This window comes from Mastigoproctus giganteus, chromosome 6, assembly GCF_048544385.1.
Source record: "Mastigoproctus giganteus isolate SK-2022 chromosome 6, ASM4854438v1, whole genome shotgun sequence".
NCBI lineage: Eukaryota > Metazoa > Arthropoda > Arachnida > Uropygi > Thelyphonidae > Mastigoproctus > Mastigoproctus giganteus.
The window spans coordinates 102,350,302-102,368,010 of NC_143580.1; the positions used below are offsets into that span (position 1 = coordinate 102,350,302).

At 42.6% G+C, this 17,709-nt stretch overlaps 1 protein-coding gene across 1 annotated transcript in view; it reads left to right on the forward strand.

The window, feature by feature from the left end:
* LOC150084481 (protein O-mannosyl-transferase Tmtc3-like) overlaps positions 1–17,709 on the forward strand; it is a 775,447-nt gene that overhangs the window by 424,946 nt on the left and 332,792 nt on the right. The window contains exon 9 of the mRNA XM_090376259.1: positions 4,841–5,093. Coding sequence (XP_090232385.1) covers positions 4,841–5,093 — 253 coding nt within the window. The remainder of the gene's footprint in view (positions 1–4,840; positions 5,094–17,709) is intronic.

Consider the following 17,709-nt stretch of genomic DNA (forward strand, 5'->3'; position numbering starts at 1 on the left):
TGGAAGGTAATCACTCTGTGGTCAGACGTGGTCCAGGAGTCTTGGACTGTCCAGCCAGTTATGTGTCCTGCAAGGTTTCCGGTGGCAAGGGTTACGTCAATTGTTGCCACCCACAGAGTGTTGCAAAACATAGGTAGGTGGTGAGGCCTGTTTAGGACTGGCAAGGGAGAATTCGCCATGAACTCCTCGAGACGCTATCCATTTCCGGTGCCCCTTCTGTCCGGTGTTTGGCTGTGCCGGGCCGGGGAGCGGCAGTTTAAATCCGCCCCTACCAAGATCCGTTGGCTCGGGAGAGTGTCCAACACAACCTGGAGGTATCTCGTGGCAAATGTTATTTCTTCCTCCGACCTACAATACAAGGCAATCGCGTAGAAGGATCCCAGGTGTGATATTATATGGGCACAAGCAGCCCAGCTTGTGCAGATTTGTGTGATACGGGTGGCAGTAATGGCTGGACTGAGGATCACTATGGCCGCTTTTGGGGTCTCATTCTCAACCTGTATGATTTTATATGCTATTGGATAGCCCCTTATTTTTTTGGAGTGGGTGGGTGTAGGGTTCCTGCAACAAGAGGATGTCGGCATTTTCCTCGTCCGCTATTTTTCTGAGTTGTTCAGGCACTGCTCTGGCATGGTGTGCGTTTTGTTGTAGTATTAACAGCTTGGTTGTATTGAACTTTTTAAATTGTATTGCCATAATCAGTCCTCATTTGGTATAAACTCTTTATCTTGTTGTACGTCGGACATTTTGGGTCCCTGATGGAATGGGTGTGTTCGAGCTTTGACGATTTACAATTCACACAAACTGGTTCTTGCTCCTTGTTTGGACTGCTGTTGTATTCATGCCCTTTGCTAGAGCAGTGTCCGCAAGTTGGTGTGATCTGAGTGCATGTATGGGAGGTGTGGCCATACCTGAAGCATTTATAGCATTTAGGCACGGTCACATGCTCCCTGAACCTGTGGCTACCCCACTCAATATAGAGTCTTGTCTGGTGTTTTAGAATCTGCCAAGCGGCAGGAGCCAGTTCCACTATCCAGTTGTTTTCTCCGGACTTTGACTTTTTTGAATATCTTGGTTGCACAAGATTTGTCATGTCTTTATTTATCCCTTGTAGATTACGAGTTAGCACTTCCTCTGCAAGTTGGGCAGGTGTCACATCTTTGTTGACATCGAAAATTAAGATTGATGGCCCTCTTCTCTTGGGTGGCTCTGCAGTGATACCCAGTGTGGCTATCTTGGGGTTTTCCACGATATTCTTGATATCCTCCCTTGACTCTGTTTCTATTATTACCCCTACATTTCTCGTCTTTCTAATTGCTTTTATCTTTGTTGTCTTTAAATCATCCTTCAGTGTTTTCATTATGGTGGTTTTAAAATCCTCACTTGTTTGTGTTCCTTCTGTCTCTGCTGGTCTGAGGACCACAAGGTTTGGTGTTCGAAGCAGCGGTTGTTTTCTAAGTTGTGGGCCTTTGGGTTTGACTCTTTGTTGTTTGGAATCTTCAGCGCTTGTGCATATGTGGAAGTACGCTGTGTAGACTGTGGTGTAGGAAGATTCGGTAGAGTGTCCAGCACCTTCTCAAGGAAGGAGGTTCTTGTCTTAAGTTTCCCGTTAGTGGTTTTTAGTTTCTCGCTGTCGATGAGGAGGGCAGTGGTAATAGATTCAAGGATGGCACAGAGTTCATGGACATAACTTGCCGCTTGTCTGGTGAATCGACTATTATCTTGATTAAGAAAGGTCACAGGATTCCTATGTAAAGCAGATATTATTTGATGGGTTGGAGAGTCTTCATCTATAGGTTTGTGAGTTGTAGGGTATGCAGAAGGTGTAGTTGCTGTGACGGTTAGTTTTCTTGATTGGGGGAGGCCTTCTGCCTCAGTCTGATCCAATGCTGTTCGTGATCCCTCTGGTTGTTTAGCAGAGGAGGTCTTAGGGACCCTGATGGGGTAGGAAGATTAGTTGATAGTTTGGCAGCAGATACTGTTCTAGGACTCTCGGCTAGATTGGGGGAGGGCCCTAAAGCTGCCTGGAAGGCAGGAGCACTTATAGCTGTTGGAGAGAGAGAGAGTGGTTTGTAATTTCCCAGTGTAGGGAGAGCTTGCCTGTGAAGGTTGCAGAGTAGGAGAGACAGGGGCGATCTGCTACTGGCGTTGAGGTGTTAAATTGAAACTTAGATGAGATCACAGGGTCAGATTCGTCAAGAGGCACTTTGTTGAGAAATTCTAGTATGGTTTGAGGAGACCGGGGTGTTCTGGTTTTTCCGCTCCTCTTACTTTTCTGTTTCTTTTTCTTGGACTTGTTGACTTTGGGAGGCTGGAGGCCAACTTGGTCTGAATCGTCTGCTACAGCATTCTCGTCAGCCGACGATGAGGATGCCTCTCTTGAGCTCATGTCTAAGGGTTGTATGGTTGGGGTGAAAGACCAATAAAGTTATAATAAAGCAATTGTAAGGGGTATCTCCTGAGTAAATTTGATTTCTTCTGAAAGGTCTACAAAGGAGGATTAACGGGGCCGAAATTTTTTTACGTTTCAAAGAGGACTGAAAATGCCGCCGAACGACAGTGCCAGGCCCGCGTGATGACCTGAAGCCGCACGTCAACGCCTCGAAAATCCTTGAGTCACCACCAGGACACAAGTGGGGGGGAAGAAGCAGCCAGCGGCGAGCGTGGCCCTAGAGTGAGGAACCGACAGCGAAGCAGACTACTTTCTGACAATTGCTATAAAGGGATTAGGCAAGATGTTTGTGGTAGCACAGCTCCCTAGTTTATTTCAGGCGGAGTCTTTAAAACAGCCGGAGGCAATGAGCTAGATACCAAGAGGTGGGAGCACAGACAGTCGTCGAACAATGGTTGTCAATAGCCAACTGCTTTTGTTCTATAGTCGGGAATTGGAAGTCTGTATCGTATTGATAAAATCAGCCAAGAAATCATATATAATAAAACATTACCTGAGGAAGATGCAGGCGATTTGGCATCATTACCGGACAGATCATCACCACAGGAATTATTGAGAACATCTTTCTCGAAAATCAAAACAGTATAACCGCACAAATTATTAACTTTAATTGGAGCTCATTCGCAGGCTGCCACAACACTATACGCGCACGCACTTGCTCCAATTCAAAAACTTTATGGACGTATCGTATTCCCAGCAATATCCACTAAGCCTAACTGTCAACAATGCGTGTGTGACTACAGCAAAGCGTTAGCAGAATGCTAAGCCTAAAGGAATTAGGTAGATGACGATAGAGTACAGACAAGATAACCCTCGTAATAATAAAATTTTTTCACCCACGTAATCCTCTTGCGAAGTTCTTTTAGCTGGTACAGTTTTCTAGTGGAAGAAAACACTTTAAACACATTAAAATAACTCAACATTCAGGAGCTCCAGACCACGTGGCTACACTGAATGAAGGCCATTATTTTAGTCTGCGGTTTGGTTAGGAGTGTGTTCCTCTTTTCGGGTTGTACCGTATTTGGTGGTTTTGGATTGGTTTTCCTCAGCACTTCAGAGTATGTTGGGACGCGCTGTTGCATATGAGTGTCCCTGCTTTCTAGGTATGCCTCCAGTTTGGCTGCATTCCTTTCTGACTCGACATGGACATTGTGAAGGACTGTCTCCAGTTTGGTCCATATGCCAACAATTTCTGCTCCTAGGACAGCAGTAATTCTGCTTGTAGATCCTTTTATTTTGTTTTCTAATTCAACCCGGAAGGCCAGGACCTGGTCCAGGAATGCGCCTTCAGAGAGGATGGGGTCTATGTTTCGTGATTCTAGTTGTTTGGTAGCATCTTTGATATTCTCTGGTTGGATGCCCGCTTTTCCCTGGGGCACCGTTTCACTCTGTGATCTTGTCTTCCGCTCAGACTTCGGGACAGCGAAACTCTAAGTCTTCGTTTTGGTTGCTGGTGTGACCAGCTCACCATCTCCGTTTTGTTCTCTAGTTTGTGGGTCATCATTGTGGTTTTGGGTGGTCTGTTGCCCATTATTTAATGATCTTTCTTTTGAACATGAAGTGCGGTCAGCTGAGGTTTCACATAAGTTGTCCATTGTTCTTATTAGTTTGGTGCGATATCGGATAATCGAGATAATTCAGATTACAGAGATTTAAACTGCACAGTCTGAATGTGACTATTTTTTTTTTTTTCTTGCGTTAGAAATTAACCACAAGTTCGTGGCACAATTTGCCACTTGGCAGTGCTTCAGCAAAGTTTTGGGCTTCTTCTCCTAGTCACATGGGGGGGGGGAGAAACAGCCAAGTTCTAAAATGACTTCTAACAGACGGGGCTAATTTATTTTTAAGTTTTGCGGGGCGCTGAACGCTATAGTAATATTTATTTTCCTATTTTCCTGTGAGAGCAATAGAAAAGAATCGCATTTTCTTCCAATGTACGTTTGTAGAGAGGGGGATGGGGATCACTGAACTCATGAAAAACACCTTTATAGTCATTAATGATAATGATTTGCCCCTTCTTTTATACAAAAGGCCTACCTCTATCTGGTGATGACCAATAATTATAGTGATATCCAAGAAACCATTGCTATCAAGTCCGGCCATCTAATTAGCTGTAAGTTAAATTTTCTTTACTGTTAAATAATTTTACTGCTAATGACTATTTATGCGTAACACGCATTTTGCTTCAATCGATCTGTCAAATCTTTGATTAGTTCAGGCATGAATTTTCCACAGCAATTTGCATAAAAATTAAATAAATATCATACAGAATGAAAGAAGAAATAAAAACTTATAAAATGAAAAGAACATGAAATATATAAAATATTCAGAATACATTAAAGAATTTTTTATCAATTAGATTTTATAAACTCATATCTCTTTCTTTAGGTTCGATAATCCTGCAGCTGCATCCGAAATTCCTGTGAGACACTTAACTTATAACTATCTGGTTCCCCTAAATATTTGGTTACTTCTGTGTCCTTGTAACCTGTGCTGCGACTGGACAATGGGAACAGTGCCACTCATCAATTCCTATCTTGATCCTCGCAACCTAGCGACATTTGTGTTTTATGTTATAATAATTGTTTTAATATGGCCAGCTTTTTTCTCAGAAGATATGCATTCCCGGGTAATAATAATGGTAATTAATTTATATTCTTCTTTAGACATTAATCTTGGATATTGTGAAATATTATGTTCTACAATTAACAATTATAATCCATCCCGTTCCATCCGCTCCATGGTAAAAAGCCATGGAAGGGACGAAATTCGAAAATAATACTGTATTAGAAATAGATAAGTAACATTCAAATTATATCTCATGTGTTTGTGCTCAACCTTCAGCAGAAGAAAATGATTTTTTTTCAAATATAACCTTAGTAATGATGAACTATATTCAGAATCGTGTGGCACATAATGCTCAGCATCCTAAGATATTTTAACTTTATTATTAAACACTATTATATATTTAAATCATCATCGTCATCATCATCATCAGCCATTTTCAATCCACTGCAGGATGAAGGCCTCTTCAGCAACTTTCCAGTTCCTTCTGTTTTCTGCAATGGCCATCCATTGCAAAACAGAAGTACTACCCACAAACTCATGAATTTCATCTATCCATTTCCGTCGTTGTCTTACAGGTTTTCTTCTAGCTCCTCTTGGTTACCATTCTGTTATTTTCTTAGTCCGTCTGTCATCATGTCTTCGAGCTATGTGTCCTGCCCAAGACCATTTTAGTTCTTCAGTTTTGATAAGAATGTCCTTTACTTGAGTTTGCTTCCTAATCCATGTGGTTCTCTTCCTATCTAACAGTCTGATTCCCAATATAATTTGTTCCATTGTTCGCTGTGTAGTTCTCAGGTTCTCTTCCATTCTTTTGATGAGTGCCCAAGTTTCACTTCATAAGTCATGATGGGGAGAATACATGGTTCATTATTTTACGTTTTAGACAAATTGCGATATTGCTCCTCAGTATGTGACTATATTTCCTGAATGCTATCCTTCCAAAATTTATTCTTCTCTTGACTTCCAGCCATTTATCATTATTACTGCTAATGATTTGTTCCAAATAATTGTATGAATCCACCTTTTCAATTACTGCTCCTTCAATCATTATGTCCCTTTCTTTGGCATACTTGTTCATCATTACTTTTGTTTTAGCCATATTCATCTTTAGTCCAAATCTTTAACTGATTTGGACTAAAGATGAATATATATAAAGGTGCATAACTGATTAAGATTTTCCTCTAATTCATTAGGATCGTGGCTTATGACCACAATGTCATCTGCAAATCGTAAATGGTTTAGGTACTCTCCATGTACATTGACTCCTTATTGCGACCAGAATAATCTTCTGAAAGTTTCCTCAAGGGCAGCAGTAAGCAACTTCGGAGATATTATGTCTCCTTGTCGAACTCCTTTCTCAATTTTAAATTTGCTACTGTTTTTGTCGAGTCTAATAAAGGAAATAGCATTCTCATATATTTTCTTCCAAATCATAATATATGGGATATCTATGCCTTGTCTTTTCAATGCCCGACACATCGCCTTATGCTGTGTGGAGTCAAATTCCTTTTAATAATCGACAAATGCCAGGCATAATGGTGTTTTATATTCCTTTCCTTTCTCCATTAGCTGTGATATTACGTGAAAGTGATCCATAGTTGAGAATCCTGTCCTAAAGCCAGCTTGTTGTTTCGGTTGATTGTCATCAAGTATTCTTTCTAATCTGTTATTAATGACTCTTGTGAACAATTTGTAGATGTAGGATAACAAGCTAATTGGTCTATAATTTCCAATTTCTGATTTATCTCCTTTCTTATGTAGCAAAACTATAATTGTATTATTCCCCTCCTTAGGCGTCATTTCTTTTCTAAAGCATTTTTTTGAAGAGTCGTGCCAGTTTTTGCGCCATGTCTCTTCCTCCCAATTTTAACAACTCTACAGTAACTTGATCTTCCCTGGGGCCTCCTGTTTCTTCATTTTTTCAATGCACATTCTACCTCATCAGGAAGGATATCGGGTATGTCGTATGTGTTACGAATTTGCAATTAATCTTCCCCACTGCTGGCATCATTCCCTCGCCCCTTGCATAATTCTCTAATATTCATAATTGAGATAGCAGAAGTAGTCTTCTGCTATTTGAATTATGCCTTCTCTGCTATACACCATCGCTATTCTTCAGTTTCAATATCATTTGTCTTTCTGTATTACTGCTCATGGCTGCTGATTTAAATCCTTTGTTTTCCCTTAATGCTTGTTCTACTTTTCTTGTGTTAGATTTTCTTATGTCCTCGATGAGTCTCTTTCTAATGGCTTTGCATAACTCAGTATTCTCAATTTTCTCCTTGTCACTGTTTACTTTGCTATTCTTTTGTCGTCTTTGGTTCATCATGACAAGTGATGTATTTAAATAGTTAAAATTTAAAAAAAAAGAAGACAAACATGGAGAAAAGCATCAGGCATAACAAAAGTTAACAGGGTTTCAATTAAAAGATCTACAGTATCTCGCTTATTTTTAGGTTCAGTCTGTTTGTCGTCTTTTGTCAAATTGGAGTGAAGATTTTTAATTTAATGTTAAAATTGGTGTGTTTAGATTTTGAGATTTTTAAATTAAAATTTGCGATTCGATTTTGAGATTTTTAAATTAAAATTTGCGATTCGATCAACTGCTTTTTCGTTCTGATTGGGAAAGTCAGTTTAGTCTAGAAAGATCATTTAGAAACATTGGTGTGCCTTATGAAACGAATGTAAACCGATTTTAACTTCAAGGAGAAAAAAATATAAATAATAATAATAAAAAAACACAGTCTGTGTTTTTCCTGATATTCAGGACATATGTTCGCTGTAGAATAAATAGTTGGCAGTTTGTATCGGGAATCTGTACGCTATACTGCTATGATTTTTTGTGTGCCTTTTTTAAAATAAAATCGGTTTACATCTGTTTCGGAATTATACCGAAGCCATTCCTAGATTAAATCGAGGAAAAGAGAGAGAGAGAGAGAGAGAGAGAGAGAGAGAGAGAGAGAGAGAGAGAGAGAGATAAAAGCAGTTGATTAGGCAAATTTTAGAAATTGCATCTTTTAAACGGTAATACTTCGTTTAATTTCAACATTATTTCAAAATTCCAACTGAAATGTGATAAAAGAAGGTCTACATGATAAATCATGTATATGTACATGTAAAATGGTGCATTTAGAAAAAAACATGCAGTTTTGTATATGTTCTCATTATTTTGAAATTTTTAATTCTTTTTGAAAATTTTTTTCGAGAAACAAAATATGAATACAAACTTTATTTTCTTTAAAAAAAGTAACTACTATAAACGAAAGAGCAACGACTAGACTTTTGCTATTACTTAAAATTACATGCTAAAATTACTTACTAAAAGTTTTAAAAATATAAAACTTTAGAAATTTATGGAATACCCACCCAGACGTCTGTGGCCATGAAGCGTGAGTATATTGTGTCTGTTTGTCGTATCTGCATATTCTCTATAATCCCTTTCCCGGGATTCGTAATGCAGGATGGCATTACCAATATTCCTAAAAACTAAAAACTTTATGGATTCACTCGAGACTCGAAGGATCCACAGAATTTCCGGGGAAATTTTTATCAGCATGACGGGCTATAGCACCTACCAGATCTGTCTCCTAATTTCTCCAATAATGCTGGTGCGCCCATCAATCTGTAGTTTTACTGATGATATTACACTATATTTAACCTTCCAGTTTGAAAGTTATTTAATGATATTTTATTAGCTTCTGGAATATACGCCACCAATTCCTTAAACGCCAATCTGAAGAGATTTCTCCAGTGGGGTGAAGAAAACTTATTTAACTTCAGTTCTTTTAATACTCACTGCTGTCTTACTCACTGCTCTTTACAACAATAAAAGTAAACTGGCAACCATCCAGCGCACCATCCTTCTTACTATTACAAGGGCATGCTGCACGATTAGCAACCCAGCCTTTCAGGTTCTTGAGGGCGTCCTTCCGCTTGATCTGGAGGTTATTCGAAGCGGCCTCCACTACTGTCTATCCAGGGGTATACCAGCAACTATCCTTGGACACTCCATCAATAACCTGAATGAAATCAGGCAGCAAAAGAAACAAATTGCCATCCTACTACTTCAGACTTGGCAGGACAGCTGGACTGCTGCAGACAAGGGCCCAATCACCAAGAAATTTATACCTTATGTGAATGCCGTATTTCCCAAGTCTCCAAATTGGTTCTCTCCTGGTCTTTATACCACCTACCTCATTACTGGACACGGATCAATAAATCATAAACTAACATCCATCATGGGAACCATTGACAACCCCTACTGTGCAGGTGGTGAAATAGAAGACTGGAACCATTTAGTATATACCTGTCAACACTATGAGAACCTCCGCAGCATCCTATTTACTCGTATACAGGATAGCCCTCAAGGAACTGCCTCTTTTCATAAGACGGAACACCCTATTGCCAATACAAAATAGGAACAATCCAAACATCTGAACCTTACCTAACTGGCCAACCGATCGAACAATCCAAACATCTGAATCTTACCTAACTGGCCAACCGATCGAACAATCCAAACATCTGAACCTTACCTAACTGGCCAACCGATCTTAACCTGAATAGGGTCAACTGGCGTACGGGCCACCTGATTCCTCAGTGGCAACTTACACGCAGCTCTCTTGCTTTGTTTTATTTATCGTCCTTCCAGGATTCCCCTTTCACCTTATGGCGGATATTGCTCCATTGATAACCTGGAGGATGCCTTCGCCTACATCCTTCATATTTCTAGCTGTACCCTCCTTTCTTGCGTACACTCTGTACTTCCCCGACTCTACCTTTTTTTTTTTTTTTTTTTTTGTCTTCGTCCAGGAAGCTCTGGCAACCCTGGCGGAGACAAGCCAGAGAATAATGGGCAGCCTGGCTACCTCCTGGTGTGTGCGGGCAACGTGGAGTCCCACCAGGGACCCTGTAGCCAAATGCCAGGACACACAACAAAACCTAACGCAATATGTCATATACAACACACAACACTTTTCTGGTATTTTACAGTAGTACTGTATTCATTCACAGTGAACATATGGCGAAGTTGTGGGAAACCACAGGTGGCGCCTGACTCTAATACTATGCACACTATATGCTGTCTTACTTTCCACAAAAAGGAGTCTATAGACACCCTCCAAAAATGGTCAAAAAATCATCATTTAAGAATATCACCTTATAAGATATCCTCAATACTTTTAAAAGGCTCCCTTGATATCAGGAGGCCACCTCAGATAAAAACAGAAGGAAAACCATAAAACTGACCACGGAATTAAAATACCTAGGAATCTTCCTTGACAAAAATCTGTCATTCACCCCACACCTCGTATATCTACAAAAAGAGATCAAAAACTACTCAGCCCTCATAGCAAGAGTCTCGCAAAAGGATTGGGGCTTAAGGAAAAGAACTCTGACCCTCTTTTACAAGCCTTTCTTCATTCCAGCCATCAGCTATGCAGCAGAGATCTGGTTTAAAAAAGCAACTACCGCAGTCAATAAAAGAAAGCTAGAAACGATACAGCGCATCTTACTCACCGTCTCCAGAGCATGCTGCACGGTCAACTCACACGCACTGCAGGCCCTTGTGGGGCTCCTACCCTTGAACCTGGAGATTGTCCGCTGTGTCATGCTATATCAACTATCAAGAGGGAACAGTGTAACTTGCATTGGCTTCACCACAGAACCGACCAATAACAGCAACGCAGAAAAGAAACGAGTAACCAAATATCTTCAACAAACCTGGCAGTCTCGATGGGCGGACTCAACTAAAGGTGAGATAACCCGGAAGTTCATCCCGGACATTACCCAAGTGTATCCCGAACAGCCAAACTGGTTCTCACCGAGGCTCTACACCACCTTTCTTCTAACAGGGCACGGCTCTTTTAATGCCAAGCTGTCAACTTTCTGCATCAGGGATTCCCCATTATGCCACTGCTCAGAAAACCAAACATGGTCACACCTAATGCACGATTGCCCCCTATTTGAGGGCATCAGGTGTCATTTCATCACAAAGATACGCTTTAGCCCGAAGGAACGGGAGCACCTTATATTACATGAGGAGGAGCACTATAAGGCCCTCTTGTGCTTTGCACATGAGCTGTTTACCCAGCTAAGGGCAATGACCCAACCTCCCTAGGCCTGATGCAGGACCTGACTACAATTACAACTCATCGGACGGGACTCTGCTCTCATGAGTGCCATTACTTTGTCAACTAAACCAGAAAGATCAAAGTACCACGATATCGGACGGGACTTTGCTCCCACGAACATCACAATCAAACATGGACACCCTGCCAACTGGACCGACAGCGCATGTAATTTACCCAACGAACTACCCTAGAATGTGACAATCACCATATGCAGGAATGACAACACTGCATCGGCGCCCAGATAACAGAACAAACAGTGAAATTGACCACATACCAAGAATGACCACCCAAAATGGAAATAGAAGGACCATGGCCACGACCAAACTGGATGAGACCTTGATCCCATGAACAACGCCGGCATTCAACCGATCTGTGAACAAGTCGGTAGAGACCTTTTCCCTGGATGTACCTCCTGGTGGGGCCAGTGTCGTGATGCTGCTCTGAACCTGCTGATCTAGTCACTCTGCAGCCACGCTGCACACACGCCATATTAGCGACCTGTGCCGGCTCCCTTGTCCCGCCCTTTCTACCCCACCCCGGCAGGGGGGAGGAGCGGTCATACTGTTTCCTCCCCTCCATGCCACCCCCATTCTTCATTCTGGCAGGGCATGGACATGCCCTACTGACACCAAATTGAGGCCTCCTACTCTATTGACCTTATCCTTCCTCCTTTAACACCCCAGTCTTCAGTCTCCCCCATCTCTATCTTTACACAAGCGAATTCCCCCCACACATAAATTCAATGAATCCAAATTAACTTACGCCCATATTTTGGTCTTTCCTTATTCAAGCGACATCACCCTACGCAATCGAGAGATATCACACATATATCTATAGATATATGTGTGATATATGTGTGAAAAAAAAAAAATTATTATTATTTTTTTTAAGGTCCTAGCCACTGAAATCTCAAGAAATTCGGTGGCAGGACCTGCCAGAGTGAACTAAAGACTATTGGGTACCTGGTCTGCCTCAATGGGGCATAAGTGGGGCAACGTTGGGCCTTAGAAGAGGTCCAGCGGCTAAATGGCCAGAGGAACAACGGTACGAAACACCACACTTCCATAATCCATACACTTTTAAATCTCTCGCCTTCCCAGTGAACTGGTACACCCGCAATAAAAGCAAAGCGGTGATGGGGGAAACCCCTAGTGCCGTTAGACACTGAAAACACTTACACTTACACTTACTCCCAGAGGGGAGGTGAATGCCACACCAGGACCCGGCAGGGAAACCTTACCACGACCTGGGAGCAGTCGATACACAACATATTGCACACAATCTACCAGAAACCAGCGATGCCAATACTACCAGCACAGAGCGAAATATGCGAAGCAATGCCAGTTACACCAATCAGGCAATGGAGCCTCCCTTTACCAATGACGAGCTCAGCGTGGCAGCTAGTCGAGTAAAAAGCAAGAAATGCCCAGGTCTCGACATGATTGAGCCTGAAATCTTAAAGAAAACTGTTGAATACGCACCATACCTATTGCTCACCCTATACAACAGATGCCTGGAAGCCAGCAACTTTCCAAAGGCATGGAAAACGGCCAACTTAAAACTAATTCTAAAAAACCCAGAGAGCCCAGGTGCATATCGACCCATCGCACTGCTCTCGGTGGTAAGTAAAGTATTCGAAAGACTACTTCACAGAAGAATAATTGCCCACTACTGAAAAGCGGGACTCCATGCCGCGAATCAGTATGGCTTCAAGCCAGGGATGTAGACAGTGGATGCACTGGGAAACCTACTCAGGACGGTGCAAGAATGTAGAAACAAACATCTGCTTCTCAACTCGGTTGACTTTGCTGGGGCGTGTGACTCACTTTGGTGGCCAAGCGTCCTAGCGAGGTTGAGGGAGGCAGGGGGGCCAACAAACCTATTCAAGGTCACGGAAAACTATTTATCACATAGAAAAGTGGAGATCAATGTAGAATACCAAAAGGTCACAAGAGAAGTGCACAGAGGCTGTCCACAGGGGTCGGTGCTGGGACCACTCCTGTGGAATATGGTGTTAGATGAGTTCTTGGGGACGGATCTGCGACCCGTCAGGACAGAAGCATTCGCTGATGACCTGATACTGACCATGGGAGCGGTTTCCCGGACCCAGTTTGAAACCCAAGCAAACCAGGCACTGCAGCAACTCCAGCATAGTGGCATAGTGTTTTGTGGAAGGCGCCACCGGTGGTTTCCCACATCTGCACCATGGTACTTTGTGAAGAGTTTACAGAATCTCTGTAAAAGCCAGAAGAAGTGTGGTGTCTGGTTTGTGACGGAGTAGTGCTATGTTCTGTTGTTCTATCTCTGGCTGCTTAGCCGCAGGGCCCCTAAGGGAACCCCACATTGCCCACCACCACCACTGGGAGGTGAGCCAGGTTACCCATTATATTCTGGCTGGCCTCCGCCAGGGTTGTCTGAGCTTCCTGATGGAGACCAAAAAAAAAAAAAAATATATATATATATATATATAAATATATATAAATAAATTAAAAAAAAAAGAAAGAAAGAAAGAAATAAAAAGATAAAAAAAATAAAAATAAATAAATAAATTATAAGAAAAAGAAAGAAAGAAAGAAATAAAAAGATAAAAAAAATAAAAATAAATAAATAAATTATAAGAAAAAGAAAGAAAGAAATAAATAAAAAGATAAAAAAAATAAAAATAAATAAATAAATTATAAGAAAAAATAAAAAAATAAATAAATAAAATAAGTAATTAAGGTAACAGATTAAAAAAAAGAGAGAGAGAGAGAGAGAGAGGGAGATAGAGGGGCATAGAAAAAGAGAGGATTAGAGGGGGAATGAATTTTGGTGGGTTGACAGGGAAGAATAATTCCACCCTAGTTTAAGCGAAGTATAGGGAAGGGTGTGGGTTTAAAAGTCACAGGGGACAGGTGCCCCTGTGTAATTGCCAAAGGCAATAGTGCCTGTAGATCCCGCACTGTGGTCAGTGCCAGCAATCCCGCACCTAGATCGGTGCCAGCAATATATCCTACCCATTTCGGGTTTGCGATGACTTTTAAATCTCGCACTCCGAGGAGTGCCAGCATCCCGCACCTTGGATGGTGCCTGCAATAGACCCTACCCTATTAGGGTTTGCATGATTATGTCTGCGTTGTTCTGGAGGGATGGAGAATTATCCCACGCCGGTCCGATTTAGTTCTTGGGCTCTGAGTTCTGCAATCTTAGCTTGCCTAAGTGCATTTGTTTCCTGCGCATAGGTGGTTAATGCCTTATAGGTATCTTCCTCGAGTAGCAGAGTGAATTCTTGATTCCGGGGGTTTCTCTGTATTGTGTTGAGGAATTTAAGCCTAATGTTGTCGTAGCTGGGGCACTCATACATGAGGTGCCCCCAGGATTCCTCTTCGCCGCAGTGGCAACGTGGATCATTCTCAATTCCCATGTCGGTCAGTTTTTGCTGCAAGGATCCATGGCCGGTGATGATAAACGTCACATGGACGCCAAGCGAAAACCAGGGTGGAGGTTCTGGGTGAGTTGAACTTATAGATGGAAGGAATCGTTTTGTGATGGCCTCGCTTGTTGTAGTGTCCCAGTCATGTTGCCATATCTCTTGTAGATGTTGGGTTGTCAGTTGTCTTTTCTGCCTGGTGCCGTTTGTGGCGTCAAGTGGAAAATTTAGCAGTTGGGTTGGAACTCCCTTCCTTAAGTGATAAAAACGCCCTCTTTTAACCACTTCTAAGTATAGTGGCTGACATCCAGTTAATACCTGCAGAGCAGGGGTGCTAACGGTGGGGCACGTCCTGCAAATTGAAAGGAGCATGAATCTCTGGATTGAATCCAGCTTGCGTTTATTTCTTACTAAGATGGCTTTTCGGTACCAGAAGGAGGCACCATAACACAAAATTGGCACGTAATCTGCTTGGTATATGAGAGTAAGAGCTTTGTGCTTCTGCCCCCAGTCTGCCCTGCTGACCCGCAATACCATAGCACTGTACCTTTGAATTTTGTTAGCTAGATACTTTAGGTGGTGGGGGAAGGTAAGCCCCGAGTCTAAGAAGATACCTAGGAGCTTGATTTCAGTGTGTAGCCCTATGGGCGTAAAGTTTAATTTTATTGTAGGTGGTCTTGTGATTTGTAGCCTGCCCTTGAGGGGTACGGATTTTGTTTTCTCTCCTGAAATGGTAAGGTTGTGCAGGGCTGTCCAGTTCTGAAGTTTTACCAGTGCTCCATTTGCCATTTTCTCCAGGTTCATCTTGGTGTTAGCACATACCAAAAGGACAAGATCATCCGCGAAGGCCAACGGCTCAACACCTTTCAGATCCATGCCCAGGAACTCGTCCAGGACAATAGACCAGAGGATAGGGCCAAGCACAGAGCCCTGCGGACAGCCTCGATAGATATGGGCCACAAAACACGAGCTCAAAATTTCACCCATAAAGGCCTCTTCAATCCTGCTTAAAGGAACCCTGCAATTGCGACGACTGCCGGAAATAAAAATTGACAATGTCACCATTAAGTTTATAAATCAACAAGCTCTCCTGGACAAAAAGCTCTCGTTCCAGCCACACCTAAAGTACATAGGAAAAAAAAATCAGGAGCTATTCTGCACTGGTAGCCAGAGTTACTAGGAAAGATTGGGGACTCAAAAAAAGAACCCTGACAAGACAACGTTTCTCCCAGCAATTACTTACGCCTCAGCAATTTGGTTCCCAAAAACTGCACTGGCAGTGAATAGAAGAATTCTGGACATGATCCAAAGGACCATACTCTTAACTACGACGCGTGTTTGTAGTACAGTGAGTACCCCAGCACTGCAGGTACTAATTGGAGCGCTTCCTTTGGACCTGGAGGTAATTCGCACAGGTCCGCTATACCTGCTGTCCAGGGGAGTGGCGGCCACACATCTGGACTACACAACTGACCCAGCGAACAACCTAAAAACAGAAAAAACTAGACTACAGACCCACCTGCTAAAATTATGGCAGGAAGATGGACGGAGACCACCAAGGGCGAGATAACCAGAAGATATCTACCAGACTTCTAGAAACTCTACCCAAAACAGCCGACCTGGTACTTCTCAGGGTACCATTTGACATCTCTAATAACAGGACACGGACCCTACAATGAGAAGCTGCACGGATTCGGACTCACTGAGAACCCCAACTGTAAGTGCAGGGAGAGAGAAAGCTGGAATCACATAGTGAACGAGTGTCCACAATATGAAGACCTCAGAGGGGTACTTATAACAAAAATAAGATACCTACCAAATGGAGTGGAATCCCATTTCATAGACACTGAGGATGAATATAGAGCATTATCACAGTTCGCACAAGACCTCTTCGTCAGGCGAAGGACATTAATCACCATCTACAATGACTGACATCAAGTACCACTTTTTTTTTTTTTGTAGTTGTTGGCGCATCGACTTCTGTGGCCATAATTCACCTCCGAAGGTTTTTGCAGTACTTTGATCCAAGCCCGAGGCGGGATTCGAACCCGCGACCTTTGGGTTGCGCAGGTACTTTACCCACCTGGCTAGCCCGGTCGGCCTACCACTATTGAGACACCAGCCAGGAAAATGTAAGGGCTGAAACTAAAGATGAGGGACACAAGCAGAAGGACGGAGCTTGCCCCATAAGGAAAGAAACTTGAAAACAGAAAATATGGCAATCTGAAGAGGGCACTCTAGTCCCCTTCATCTTTATAACTACTTCCTTTGAGGGGACGTTTCGTCCTCCCCTCCTCTCCATCCTATATCTCTACTCTGGTGGGGCAGGGGCATGCCCCACTGAAAACTGGGACCCATACTATTGGCCCCATATTTCTGTCTTTCTCCACCCAGCCTTTGCCTTCCCCTCTACCTATACTCTAGCGAAAGCCATATACACCAAAAACTTAACATGTCTAAATTACCGTACGACCATAACTTGGCCTAGCAAAACTAAGCGATTCTACCCCTACGTCGACGCGTTTCTTTCTTCTCTCTCTCTTTTTTTTTTTTTTAAGGTCCTAGCCCCCGAAATCTCAGGAAATTAAGCGGCAAGACCTGCCAGAGTGAAAAGAGTGAAACTGGGTTCCTGGTCTACCTCCACGGGGCGTAAGTGGGGCAACGTTGGACCTCAGTAGAGGCCCAGCGGTTAAATGACCAGATGAACAATGGTACAAGGCATCACACATATAAAAATTCCATACACTTTTAAATCTCTGGCTTTTCCAGTCAACTGGCTCACCCACAATGTAAACTACGCGGAGATGGGGGAAACCCCTGGTGCCGCTTGACCCTAAACACACTTTACACTTTACGCTTTACTCCTATGCACAAGATGACGACCTGGCCGCCGTCCAGTGTGGAGGCACGTTTTCCGCCCTCCTGGATTTTGTTCACGAATATGTGGTAAGAATGTCTACTAGTTTTTGAAAAGTTGACTCCTTAGTATAACTACTACAGTGTATCTCAGGGTGAGAAACCTTTGATTATTTACCGGGAACTTTGCAGATTATTTGCGTTATTTATCTATATCTTTTGTTGCCAGACCGTACTGGTCACCATGCGGCTGACAGCAGGGCTATAGAGAGGCACCAATTATACTGTGGTTGCCA